Below are 13,452 nucleotides of genomic sequence, written 5' to 3'. Positions count from 1 at the left end.
TAGCCTACAGAGTAATTTGTGTCAAAAAATACAACTAGATGATTGGATTGGTAAACAAACGTTTACACCAGGGTTATCATGTACAGCCCTGCTTGATTTGGGAGGTGGGCACTATTAAGTGCTTAAAAGGGTCTACTTAATTGTGTATGTAGGTCTACATAAAGGTGTATGTGGCTAGGCATCTTTTGTTTAATGTGATTGCTTACCTAGCATGTTCATGTCATTTCACACTCAGCTAATCGGAGGAAGTTGGAGGAAGGTCTCTGAGCTAACTAATCTGTGATATATAACATTAAGGATCCTGTTTTTTTGCTTATTTCTGAGTTATTTATAACACTTTTATTTTACTCACTGTGTGTGAGGTATTAAGTAGAATTTTCTACAATTGTTAAGCATCTGGTTGGATTTGTTTGTTCTGATTTCCTGTTAGGAGTGTATCATATAACTTGTTTGCATTTAAAAGCATTCTCCAGAGTCTCCTTTATCCTTTATCTGTGTAAACATTTCTGCAGTATTTTCTACCTAAGTAATGTTTGTAGTGTAGCATTGCCCATATTCAGGCTTGTGTTTTGGGTCTAGTTGTTTGTTAGTAGAGGCTGTGTGTCTGAGCACATGTCCCAGGCCATCATAGCTTAGCCAAAGCCAGTATAGCATTTCAGTGAGAGTGACTTGTTTGTGGTCATTGGCTGACTGAGGTTGCCTGGTCTACACCTTGGAGTAAGCACCTTATTGGTTCTTTCAAGCTTTTTTTAAAGTTGTTTCAGGTTTCAACTTTGTTACTTAAGAAATTAACTTGTGACTGTTTCTGCCATTTCACACTGAGATAATCGGAGAAAGGGCTCAGCGCTAGCTAATCTGTGATATATAACATTAAGTATCCTGTTTTTTGCTTATTTCTGAGTTAGTTATAGCACTTTTATTTTACTCACTGTGTGTGAGGTATTAAGTATAATTTTCTACAATTGTAAAGCATCCTATTGGGTTTGTTTGTTCTGATTTCCTGCTAGGAGTGTACTTAAGAAATTAACTTGTGACTGTTTCTGCCATTTCACACTGAGCTAATCGGAGGAAGTCGGAGGAAGGGCTCTGAGCTAACTAATCTGTGATATATAACATTAAGTATCCTGTTTTTTTGTTTATTTCTGAGTTATTTATAGCACTTTTATTTTACTCACTGTGTGAGGTATTAAGTAGAATTTTCTACAGTTGTTAAGCGCCTCACAGTAAGACGTTGTCATGTTCGATTCTCAGCTAGAGCGTCTTCTGTGTAGAGACAAGCGGGAATGGGTGTACCTTCACTGAATGTTGTGCATCAGGGCCGGCAACTCGGCATGTAAAAATCTACTGCCAATAATTAGCGGACCGGAGTTCCACTGTGGTAACCCCTAACTGGGAAAAGCCGAAAGACACAGACAGTAAAGCATCTGGTTGGGTTTGTTTGTTCTGATTTTTGTTTCCCACCCTTCCTCCCTCCCTCTTGGTATTGTGTTTTTATACTTGGTGGCTTTACAGTTGCCCACCCCTACTGTAAATTTGATCTGGGACACTCTTCCCAGTCTAGTGTCATTACCTCATTCTACTTATTCCAGGGAGAACATTTGAGAAGGCCAACCCAGTTAGCTTCTACTCCTCCTTTCCCCTTTCCACTTTACAAAAAAAAAATATATATATATATATATATATATATATATATATATATATATATATATATATACACTTGGTGGCTTTACAGCTGCCCGCCCCTACTGTAAATTTTATCTGGGACACTCCTCCCAGTCTAGTGTCATTACCTCATTCTACCTATTCCAGGGAGAACATTTGAGAAGGCCAACCCAGTTAGCTTCTGCTCCTCCTTTCCCTTAAAAAAAAAAAAAAAAATATATATATATATATATATATATATATATATATATATATATATATATTTTTTTTTTTTTTCTAAGCTTGTTTCCTGCCTTTCCTATAAATTGTCTAGTCCAGATACAGATTTGCTGTATTCAGGACTGTTTGTAAGCTTCTGAGCCCCCAAGCCTTTCTGTGTTGGAGGGAAGCCTTCTAGCTTAATTTTATTTCTTAGAACTAGTCAGTTTTCTAGTTTCAGCACTAAAATCTATTTCTTTGAGCTCAGCACTTGTTCAGAACTCATTGTAAGCACTAACTAAGCTACAAATTACTACAACACTCAATTTTCTCACTTGTCTAGAGGAAAACAGTTTTTAGTACTTAATAAAAAAGCACCTATCCAGGCATGTCTAAGGCTCAGCTCCTGGTGTTTTCTCCTGTCTACCTGATGAATCTGGGCATCTTGGGGCAATGCAGCAATTGCCTCATGTACACAGACACCCGTCTCCTCCTACCACCCAACACTACAACCTGTGAGAGGTGTACTTATATAACCAAACTGGAAGCAAAGCTTTTTTCACCCAAGACTGGACTAGACAGTCAAGAGAAAAAGGTAAACACTTGCACCACCCCACACTCATCACATAGTCCCTCAAAACCTACACCACCAAAACACACACATAGAAACAAAAAACACACACCTACATTCACGGAGGTTCTCAAAAAAATCTACCAAAGCAATAGGGACCTCCAAAGCAGAAACGTAAGCAACCTACACCCACCAACACAGCTCAAATGACACATAGCCCACAAACTCAGTGTGCCACTCAACCACAGCCCGTAAGGCATAACAACGTACCCAACACTCTAGTTATAGGTGACTCTATAGTCAGGCACACTGATGTTCCACTCACCAGGCTAAACAAGGAGAAAGTTACTGTCAGCTGCCTGTCAGGTGCCAGGATCCGCCACATAATGCATGCAGTCATGTCACTCCACAGCAAGTACAAATATGACTCTGTCATTGTCCATGTTAGTGTGAATGATCTGAGATGTACCTCCCTGGACTGCATGAAAAGAGACATGGAGGAGCTTTCTGATCTTGTAGCCCAGGCAGGTATGACCTTAGCCCTGAGTAGCATCCTGCCATCACCCAGAATGATACCACAGTACAAGGACAAAATGATTGACTTCAACAATTGGCTAAGCTTCTGGTGTCATTCTAAGGGGATCCAGTATCTGTCTGCCTGGGATGACATGATCGACAAACCATGATGCCTTGCCAGAGATGGCCTGCACCTGTCACCCTTGGGATTCAGGATACTGGCTAAGGCTCTTGCCACCCCTACAGTGCCTTTTTTAGGCAAGATTCAAATGAAACATTCACCACCATAACAGGTACAAGCAAGCAAAATCTGAGGGTAATGCTACTCAATGCTAAAAGTCTAAACCTCAAAATGCACTCACTCTAGGCACTCCTTAAAGTGGAGAGCATCGACATCTGTGCAATGACAGAGACCTGGTTCAAGGCTCCAGAGAGCACCCCTGCATTACCAGGCTATAATTCATACCACACCTTTCGGCCACCTAACCTGGACCGAAGCAATAAAGGCGGGGGCGTGTCCATATTCATTAAGGATATCCACACCTCCAGGCTAGTTGCTCAGTATAATGCATCTGAGATTATCCAAGTGCAACTAACTCTGGGCAAGACCGCAATGCAAATTGTAGTTTTCTACAGATCCCCCACCATGCCCCAGGATTCCCACTCCTCATTTCTTGATACACTGGAAAATATTAGGGTACAACCTAACACCCTAATAATGGGTGATTTCAACTACCTCCCCATTAACTGGGAAAACTACTCATGTACCAACTCTTGTGCTCAACTTTTTCTGGAATTCATAAATTCCAATGCCTTGGATCAACTTATCCACACCCCCACCAGGGGCAGCAATATCCTAGACCTGGTCATTACCAACATGGGCAACCGGTGTTCCACACCAGAGGTCAATTCCTCGTAGGTCACATCCGACCACAAGCAAATCACCCTAGACATCCACATCCCACCCCCATCCCCCATTAGGGCAACCACGGTAAAAAATTTCTTCAAAGCCAACTTCATGCTTCTTAAGACAGAAGTGGCAAACTTCACGACAAACATACAGATGGACAATAGAGATACGACTGCTGAATCCTATACAATTTCACTTTATAAGCACTTACATGAGTGCATGGATCGTGCAATCCCTAACAGAACCAAGATGCTATCCTCCAAAAAAAGGAAACCAATCTGGTGGTCCCCTGCTATAAACAAACTCTACAACAGAAGAAAGAAACTGTTGCAAAAAAGAGTAAAAATCCCATGATTGGAGGAACTCCGTGCTCAGCCTCAGTAAGAAGCTGAGATCCATCATAAAATCCTCCTAAGCTAGTTACGAAAACAAAATTGCCACTGATTTTAAAGACAACCACAAAGCATTATATAGCTACATCAAGAATCTCAATGGCAACACTCAGATTTGCTCTGAGTTACAGCACAATGGCACTAAATATACAGAACCAAATGATGTTGCCAACATCCTGACAGATAGGTTCAGTGTTAACTTTACCCCTCTCTCATCCCCTAAAGGGCCCATCTCTATACTGAAAGAATGCAAAGTACCTGTAATCATGGCTGCACAGGTAAAAACACACTCTCCAAAGCCAAGAACACAGCATCCATGGGACCTGACAACATCCCAGGCTGCGTTCTACATGAACTACAGAATGAACTGGCACCCCACCTAAGTACCATGTTCAGTCGTAGCCTCACCTCAGGCTTTGTGCCAACTGAATGGTGCACAGCAACAGTTATCCCACTCCACAAAGGGGGTGCTACCACGTACCCCAGGAACTACCACCCCATTATCCTGATGAGCCTGGTCTGCAAGGCTATAGAGGGCATCACATGGAACTTATAAACAATGACATTGGTAATTTCCAAACTCTGGACCCTATCCAGTTTGGGTTTTATAAAAGGCAGATCGTGTCTCCTAAACCTGATAGACATCTTTGAAGCGGTCACCAAAGCCGTAGATGAGGGTAAGGTGGTACACACAGCATATCTAGATCTTGCCAAGGCTTTTGAAACCATCCGCCACTCTGAAATTATAGACAAGCTCACTAAACTAGGTATAAATCCTTATGTCACAAGATGGGTTGCCAACTGGCTCACTGACCGAACCCACACGGTGAAAGTAGCAGACTCTAAATCCAGCTTCAGACCAGTGACAAGTGGAGTACCACAGGGTTCAGTCCTAGGTCCTCTCCTGTTTGGTATCTACTTCTCTGAAGTACAGGCTAACATAGAAGGTCTTTAGCTAACAAAGTTCGCAGATGACTGCAAACTAGGAGCCATAATCAAAACTCCTAATGATGTGGACATCCTACAAAAGGGCCTCACTGAGACAGATGCCTGGTGTCAAAGCCATGGCCTCAAGCTTAATGTCAAAAAGTGCATTGTCATCCCTTTTGTTAAAAACTCTGTACCCATGAACTACCACATAGGCAGTAGTCTACTTAACACTGAAAGAGTGATAAGAGACCTTGGGACACAGGTGAACAGTAGCCTCTCCTTTGATAATCACATCGCCACAGTAGTCAGGAAATCCTTCTACGTGGCACACCTCACCACAAAAGGTTTTTCATCCAGGAAAAAAGAGGTCATTGTTCCCCTCTATTCATCACTCATTTGACCCATTATAGAGTACAACGCCCCTTTTGGTATGTACCTCACAAGACATCTACAACAACTGGAAAGGCCACAGAAATACCTCACAAAGAGGATGACCGGCCTCAAACAGATGCCCTACGCAGACCATCTCAAAAAACTCCAGTTATACTCTGTCGCCTATCGCCTACTCAGAGGCAATCTCTGCCTAACATATAAAGCTATGTCAAACCCAGAGTTGTTGTACATGCTCCACATAAAGAAAAACTAATCCCTCTGAGCTACATCGTCTAGGGATCTAAACCTTGTCACCACAATAAACAGAACATGCTGGAGGGATAGATTTTTGTCCCAGAGACTTCCCATACTCTGGAACAAATTACCTATATATATCAAACAAAGCTCCTCATTAGCACTCTTCAAGAAAAATCTTGATGACTGGGAGATAGGAAATTCACCCCGGGGATCATATCTGTGACTCTGCTTGACAGGGGCACAGGAAAATAATTTTCTTGGGTGGCAAAAGCCAGGGTACCGTTTGGCTAGGCTTATATAGGCCCTAGGGCCAATAGCCTAGTACCTACCTATGAACTTATGAACCTATGTGTGAGAATCTAAATGCTATTTTGAAATTTCCTGTATCTGCAAGGACTGCTACATTGTATTTATTTTATGATAAGGAATCCCATTACCTATACCTGTTACATTCTAACTGCGTAAAAGTACACCACACAGTTCTGAAAGTCCCTGAATGTGTCCAAATAGCAGATGTCCATTTGTATGTTAGAACTGTACTGCAGGGGTTTAAAATATAGGTGAAGGTGACAATTCCTACATAAGGCTAGTACCACAATACTGTCAGAATGTTGGCCATAACACTGAATGCATGACAGAGAAATCTTTGTTATGCATGGATTGCTGCAAGTACAAACACAAATGTCAGTTTCAGTTTAAAAACAGTAAACATTAACTGGGTCCAGATCCCAGGGTGATGAAACCTTGACTCTGATGACCCATATTTGATTAGCAGTCCCAAAACTGGAGGAGCTAAGTAGGGAGGGCAAATTACAGGGGCATGGCCTGCATGTCTCTGCTGTAGGGAGGGATGGATTTGCATATATTCATGGGCACACCAGTTGGTATAATTTCCCTGGAAACTCCCCTCTTGTGATAGTATAGAGACTAGGGAAATCCCCTCTTGTGATAGTGTAGAGGCTAAGGAACTGCCCTCTTGTGAAAGTATAGAGACGAGATTAGGGAACTCCCCTCTTGTAAAAGTATAGAGACTAGGTAACTTCCCTCATATGATAGTAATGGAGGGTCAGGGCTGCTTGGAGGACACACCCCTTGCAGAAGTGAGGGAACATCCTCCTACAAACAGTCCATTGTACTCACCTCCCCAATGCCTTACCAAGTACATAGAGTTAGGGCTTTAGAGGAAATATGGAAAATTATCAAACCACTCGTGATGGTTGTCTCACTGCAAATCCCTTCCAGCTAAGCCCTATTACAGTCACTGTGAAGAGTGATGAATGGCAGTCCTACCTGGAGGGAGCTGATGATTGACAGTCAGTGGGGGCAAGGATTGCAAAAAAAGGTAAGCTTTGGGTCATTCCAACTATAAAACTGGGATGACTCACAAAACACACTACTGCAACTTGTGTTTGTCTGTAACCTGTCCCACTGTCTTGTAGGCTACAGTATAGATAATATCATTCACTAAACTGAGCTGTACATAGTCCAAAAGTTTAATTCCTGTACTGCGTTGATGTTTGTTAAATTGATGTATGCAGCTGATAGACCCTGTACAGGTAGTTCGCTATTAGCAGTGTAAGTGAATCAGTCTATTCCACTGAGAGTGACATACAAAGAAGTAAGTATTTATGTGCAGATGTATAACATGTACTCTCAACATAACTTACAAACATACATAAACAGAATGTCAAAGTAGATGCACATTAGATTAAGTGGAGTTGATGACGTATTTATATAAATGACATCTACCTGCAATCTGAACTAACATAATTAAATATACCAGGACTTCATCAGTGAGTGAGATAACATATCCATCCATTATTGTCACCATGAAAGGGATCAGAAAGGATTTCTAGTGTTCGTATGAGTTAGTGTACAAATACGTCCCTGTATAGCACTTGGTGTTATGTGTAACATGTACAACCACTGATGCAACATAGACAAGCATATTGTTATATGCGTGTCGTTAGGAAGGGGTAATGTGTAGCACTATTATAATGGAGATTGCAAAGGGCTGTTAGTCCTGCATTATCTATGCCAGTAGTATATGGTGGGATCCAGTTTGTTCACTTAGGAAACTATTGACATTTTATGCAGTCAGTATGAAATCTTGTCAGCATTTTATATTATTGGGGGATTTTACACAAGTTGAATTTTTAAGATTACTCTTTCTGTTCCAGTTTCATTTTGTCATGCATAATGTTTTCAAATCCCACTTACTGTCTTGCTGGATTTATCAAGTAGCTATCCTGCAGAGTATGACCAAAGACAGGATGGCTGTAATGTGCTGAACAACTTTTTCCCTAGGATTGTTTTACTGTGGAGAAGGAGGAGAATCATCTTTGTCTAATTCTGATTGTTCGCCTTTCTCTGGTATTGTACAGCTTTGGAATTAGTAGATATATAAGTAATAAAGTGTGCAGTCTCTGTCCCCAGCATGGGTAGTCGAGAGTGACTTGTACCCAACAAAAATATCTGTTTGTGGTTTTTAAATTTTTTTGTTACTTTGATAGTGTTTTATGTGCTGGGTGGGAAAGTCATGCTGGTAGATTGTGTGCACTACCCTATTTGTGGGGTCATATTTGCTGTTGCATTTTCTTTTATTTGTACAAAGAAAATATAGGGTATGCTGGAAAATTCTGTTTTCTTAAGTGAATTTCTTATGAGAAATTTGGACTTGTTATAGTCTGCGTGTATATAATGTGGTATGTTTATGTTTTATATCTGTAGGACTCAGTCAAGGATATATTGGGCTGTCATAAAGTGTGTTGCTTCCATGTATCTATTCTGATGCAGTGAGGAGCAGAGGTACTATCATTCAGTGAGATGCCATTTTTAAAGATAATTATTAACTGGATAATCATATTAGAATAATTTTGACATTTTAAGGGATGCTGCAGAAAATGGTCATATCAGGCATAATGGTTTACCAGTGCCTTAGAATGATCACTTTCTGATTTACTTCAGCCTTTAGCTCGTACCAACTAGGTCAACCTAGTATTGATCTATTCAGTGCAGGAATTTGAAATATGATGCATATCTCAACTCTGACCTGAAGACATAGATGATCTTGAAGAATCTGTGGCAACTTAACACACCTCTTAAGTTACTGTTAAGCACTGGATCAACCTGGGTATGACTTGTGTTTAGTGTGGCTTGTAAATAGTAGTTTTAGTTGAGAAGGCAGAGTCTGAGCTTAGAAAGTAAATGGAAGACACATCTTTTTGATAACTATTACTTTTTTTCTTATGGTCCACTAGATTTACCCAATGCCATCCCTAGCAGTTCCCAATTTTTCCATTTGTTCCTCCTCCTGAGGTCCTGAGGGATTCTGACTGGGCCCATGGGGATGACACCACCAAGCTCTCTTCCATCCTGACTCAAATTGAGTCACAAGGCATGATAAGGATTTTATCACCCATTCATTTTGTACCAGAGCACACCAGAGTCCATGTTCATGGTGAAGGCTGGACCCATCCCCACCCCCTATTCTAGGGTGAAAGCTGAAATTCATTCATTCCCTGAAACAGGCATACCATCCTAGTTCTTCATGAGAGGCAATAATTTGGAAGTATGAAGTGGATCAAATGGTAAATCAGTTGACCCCTGGAACCTCTAACCTGCCAGCAGCTCCACTGAGCTTCACAACTGCTGCTTGACCTTGTGACGCATGTAAATCTCCACATTCACATCATTTCCAGGTTTCATGCATCTGCACTGCATAGTAGCACATGCTCACCAGATCTGAACTTCATAGTGTAGCTGTTAGTGGTCCCAGTAGGTTCCAATTAAGTATAAGATCACAGCTGCTTTCCCTAGGATGACCCAAAAACTCTCATTCACACCATCAGCCCCTTCCAATGCCTGTGTCATTAGTCAAATAATATTTGACTGCATTGCAGGTAGGATTTCATCCCTATTGCATGCACCATGAGAACAGGAACAGAGTATTACTTTGTCTTTTGTTCAGAAGTTTAGAGCCAAAAAGGCAGATCTTTTACTTAGCAAAGCCTCCTGCACAGTTCTTCTGGGCCATTAGTACAACTTCCTTGATGGTCCAGAAATCACTGACATCTTCTCAATATGAGAAAATTGTATATATTTGGGGCTAAGATTGCCTTACTTAAACATGCTGTCTTCTGAATATTTCATTTGATCTTAAAAATATTTTTTTTGGGATATTTCATTCACCTTCTGGTCAGCCTTTTCTTATTTCACTATGAAGAGGTCATGAAGGTAGTTTCAACTTCTTTGCTGGACCACCTCCAGGCTTGATATTGGACCTGTAAGGTCAGTTCATCCTGTCTAAACCCTCAAGTAATAGCCATTTTTCTGATTAAACCTACTTCTTTATAAATTTCAGTTTCCAATCCATTATTTAAAAAGTGTCTAATTACTCCACTATCAAGAAGTTTGCTTCCTATCCATGTAAACTGAAAAATTACTGCTCAGTGTTTTACTATAGTTTTAAAGTTATGAGAAATTTGTATAATTTCAATGTTATTTTCTCTGACCTTTCTAAGCTTTTTAGATTCCAAACAGCCATGCTTTAGAGTTAGACATAACAATGAATTTATCACTTTGGTTAGGAAATTGCCTCCTGATAGCACCAGATTAATGGCTGTATCCATATCTGCCCTTCATCTCTCAGTAGCTTTTGAAATGATTGATCAGAAAATCTGCATCTGCTATCTGCATGTTTACTGAGACCTACCTTCCACAGTCCTTAAGCAGTTTGATTCACATTACTTGAGGCAAGTGTTGCATCATGGATAAATTTGCCCCAAATTATTTGCAAAGTTGAGGAGGTCCACACAGAGTGTGATTTGAGCACCTTTATTGATCAGAGTGCACATGCTTTCTTCTGCAAGATGTCATATTAGGATGATTACAGTTATTTATTATTCATTTGTTTATTTATTTATCTTTGTTGACCAGGAGCATCTGACTGGGGATAACAGTACAGCAATGCAAAGCAGTACTTGTTAAAGTCCAAGATGAGTCTGGAAAGGTTCATGGAGATCAGTGCTTTACCCCAGTCAAATATAAAATACATAAAAGCATACAAACAAGTAACACTCAACCTTCTTAATATAAATGTACACATTCGAAATAAAGGCTCACACTTCTGTTAAACATGCAGTGTATGGTACCTTTGAAAATGAAACAAATCATTCAGCCAAATATTAGGTCTTTGTCTCGAATATACAAAACATCACAATAATTTATCTAAGAAAAAAAATAAAAAGTATGATTAGCAAAATGGCAGCCAACAAAATGGAGTATAGGGAAGAGCAAGAGACAATGAAGACACGATGACAGAGAAAAGAAGGGGGGGGGCTGTAATTATTGCCATTTTTCTCAATTGTCAGCTCTAAAATATTATACTATTTTCATTTTAGTCATCAAAAACAATCATTGCAAGGTACTAGCAACCTAAATCTCTTTTACTTATTCATAGGACTTTACATTTTCTTCTTTCGTCACTTGTTTGAACCACTTTATCATTTTAATAAACTATAAATGTTTGCTTCAGTTCAATTCTGAATGGAATGTGTAAAAATAACTAGACAAAAAGGAAATATTAGATGTTTGGTAACAGGTTTTCAGCTAAGAATCTTATTATAGTTTGCTGCATATCTATCTGGTGTCACTTAGAATTATTTTCCTTACATACACCTAGCAACATAACATAATGTAGCTTCTCTACCAAATCAGATTTTCTTATTGTGCTACCTGATAATATATATTGTGGATTGTGATGTTTAACCTCTAAATTTCTTTATAATTGTGTTAGGAATACACTGACTGTTAAAGACATACATACTTTGAGTTTAATTTCAAATATATTTACTATCTCTCTTCTTTCCAATTTCAGGTCTTACCTATAAGAATGAAAGTGACAGTTGGGAATGGACCAATGCAAGACCACTGTCCTTTAGTAACTTAAAAAAAAGGCATAGGTCATTGAAGAATTTACTTCAGCCAAAATGTGTTCTTGTACAGCAAAAGAACAAATGGATTCCAAATGACTGTGACCTGGCTCAAAAAGCAGGATACATCTGTTCTTTTTCAGCAGCAAGACTCTAAGCTAGTGTTTGCTGTCTTAAATGTACTGCACATGGATACTGTAGTAGGAAGAGGACAGAATGATTGTTATTAATGTAGAATACTTTCACAGGTATTATTAATGCAGAATATATACTGATGTAAAGTGCCAGTGCCTGTGGCAAACCATACAAGTAAATCACAACATAAGACCCTAATCATTACTTTTCCATTGCATGTCAATATTACCTCACCTGAAACTGTTTTCAAAGAAGCTGATGTTGATCATACATACTTTTGCTCTGTCATATTGTTATACATAGTTTGTGTTCCAATTCAATTTGCTAAATTTGCTGTTATTTATATTCATATGCTAATAATCTGTTGATGTGGCCCTTGAAACTTGACTCATATTGTGGATCATCCCTCACTATATGGACTAATCAGCCATGCTGTTTTGTCTCCAAAAGTCAAGCATTATACAGATATAATATTATTGCTAGCAATAGTTAGAAGATGGTATGGTTCTGCAAGCCAAGACTACTTATATATATTCTTCCAGAGAGGCAAAAATAAGTGCTATCTATTCACACGGTGAGGACATGTGCAAAGATTTAGACAAAACAACAGGAGTTTTGAGATAGATCTTATATTCCATGGCACCCATTCTGAATGTTTAGCCATAAGTCATAAGAGAAATAAAAACGAAGACCATTTAAGGAAATTAAGTTCCTGCATGCTGTAACTTTAACTTTTGTTATTTGATTCATGCTGGGTATTAAAAAATAAACTATGCTAGAAGAAAGTAAACATGTCCTTTGTCTTCCAGTTATCATAATGCATTACCAGTGGTCTCAGTATGTCACAGGAATAACAAAGGTATATGTGCATGCTATCCACATACAAGCATTTGAAGCAGATGAGTCTTTCTTTAGAATACTGGTGATATTCACAGATATTTCTGAGATATAATTGTAGCAATTTGGTTATATCTTGCAACATTCTGAAATGTACTTAATTGATAAGCATGACTGCATTATATCTCATACTGTTCCTGCTAACTGTTACACCTGAGTAGAGTACCTGGAACTGGCTGGAAAAGTACTATTTAAGTGTAGCAAGAAATAAGGGCGGAGATACTGGAACTGGCTGGCATGAAGAATAAATCCTGTTCTCTCTTCTGGAGTTCATATATTAAAGTGTGGTTAAAAGAGACAGGTGGGCATATACAGCATTTTCTAAAAACAGCCATTGTATAAGTCTCACTGCAGGTCATATACCCTTGAGGTATGATGATTGCTGGACAGGACAGTGACCTCCGGCATTCATGTAATGTAACCCTCTGCCAATAGTTCAAACTTGCCAACAGCCAACCTAGCAGACATTGACTTGGATGGATATAGTAGAATATTCCATAGGAGAATATGCAGAAAAATCATAGTGTTTCCACTACTATCAATGACATAGTGAATTCTTCTTCTTCTTTCGGCTTTTTCCCGGTTAGGGGTCGCCACAGCGGATCACCTTGTCTGCACATTGAATGGCAGTGGAGTTTTACGGTGTCGAGTTGCCAGCCCGGTGCCCAACCTTCCACA

The 13,452-nt window shown here is 39.5% G+C and overlaps 1 protein-coding gene across 1 annotated transcript in view; it reads left to right on the top strand.

The window, feature by feature from the left end:
• LOC122813289 (FRAS1-related extracellular matrix protein 1-like) overlaps positions 1-12,655 on the top strand; it is a 1,751,891-nt gene extending 1,739,236 nt beyond the window's left edge. The window contains exon 35 of the mRNA XM_044085535.1: positions 11,688-12,655. Within this exon, the coding sequence (XP_043941470.1) occupies positions 11,688-11,899 (212 nt within the window). The 3' untranslated portion in view covers positions 11,900-12,655. The remainder of the gene's footprint in view (positions 1-11,687) is intronic.
• Positions 12,656-13,452: the final 797 nt, after the last annotated feature.

This window comes from Protopterus annectens, chromosome 10.part0, assembly GCF_019279795.1.
Source record: "Protopterus annectens isolate FY-2018-M chromosome 10.part0, PAN1.0, whole genome shotgun sequence".
Lineage (NCBI taxonomy): Eukaryota > Metazoa > Chordata > Ceratodontiformes > Protopteridae > Protopterus > Protopterus annectens.
This window is presented reverse-complemented; position numbering and strand designations above follow the sequence as displayed.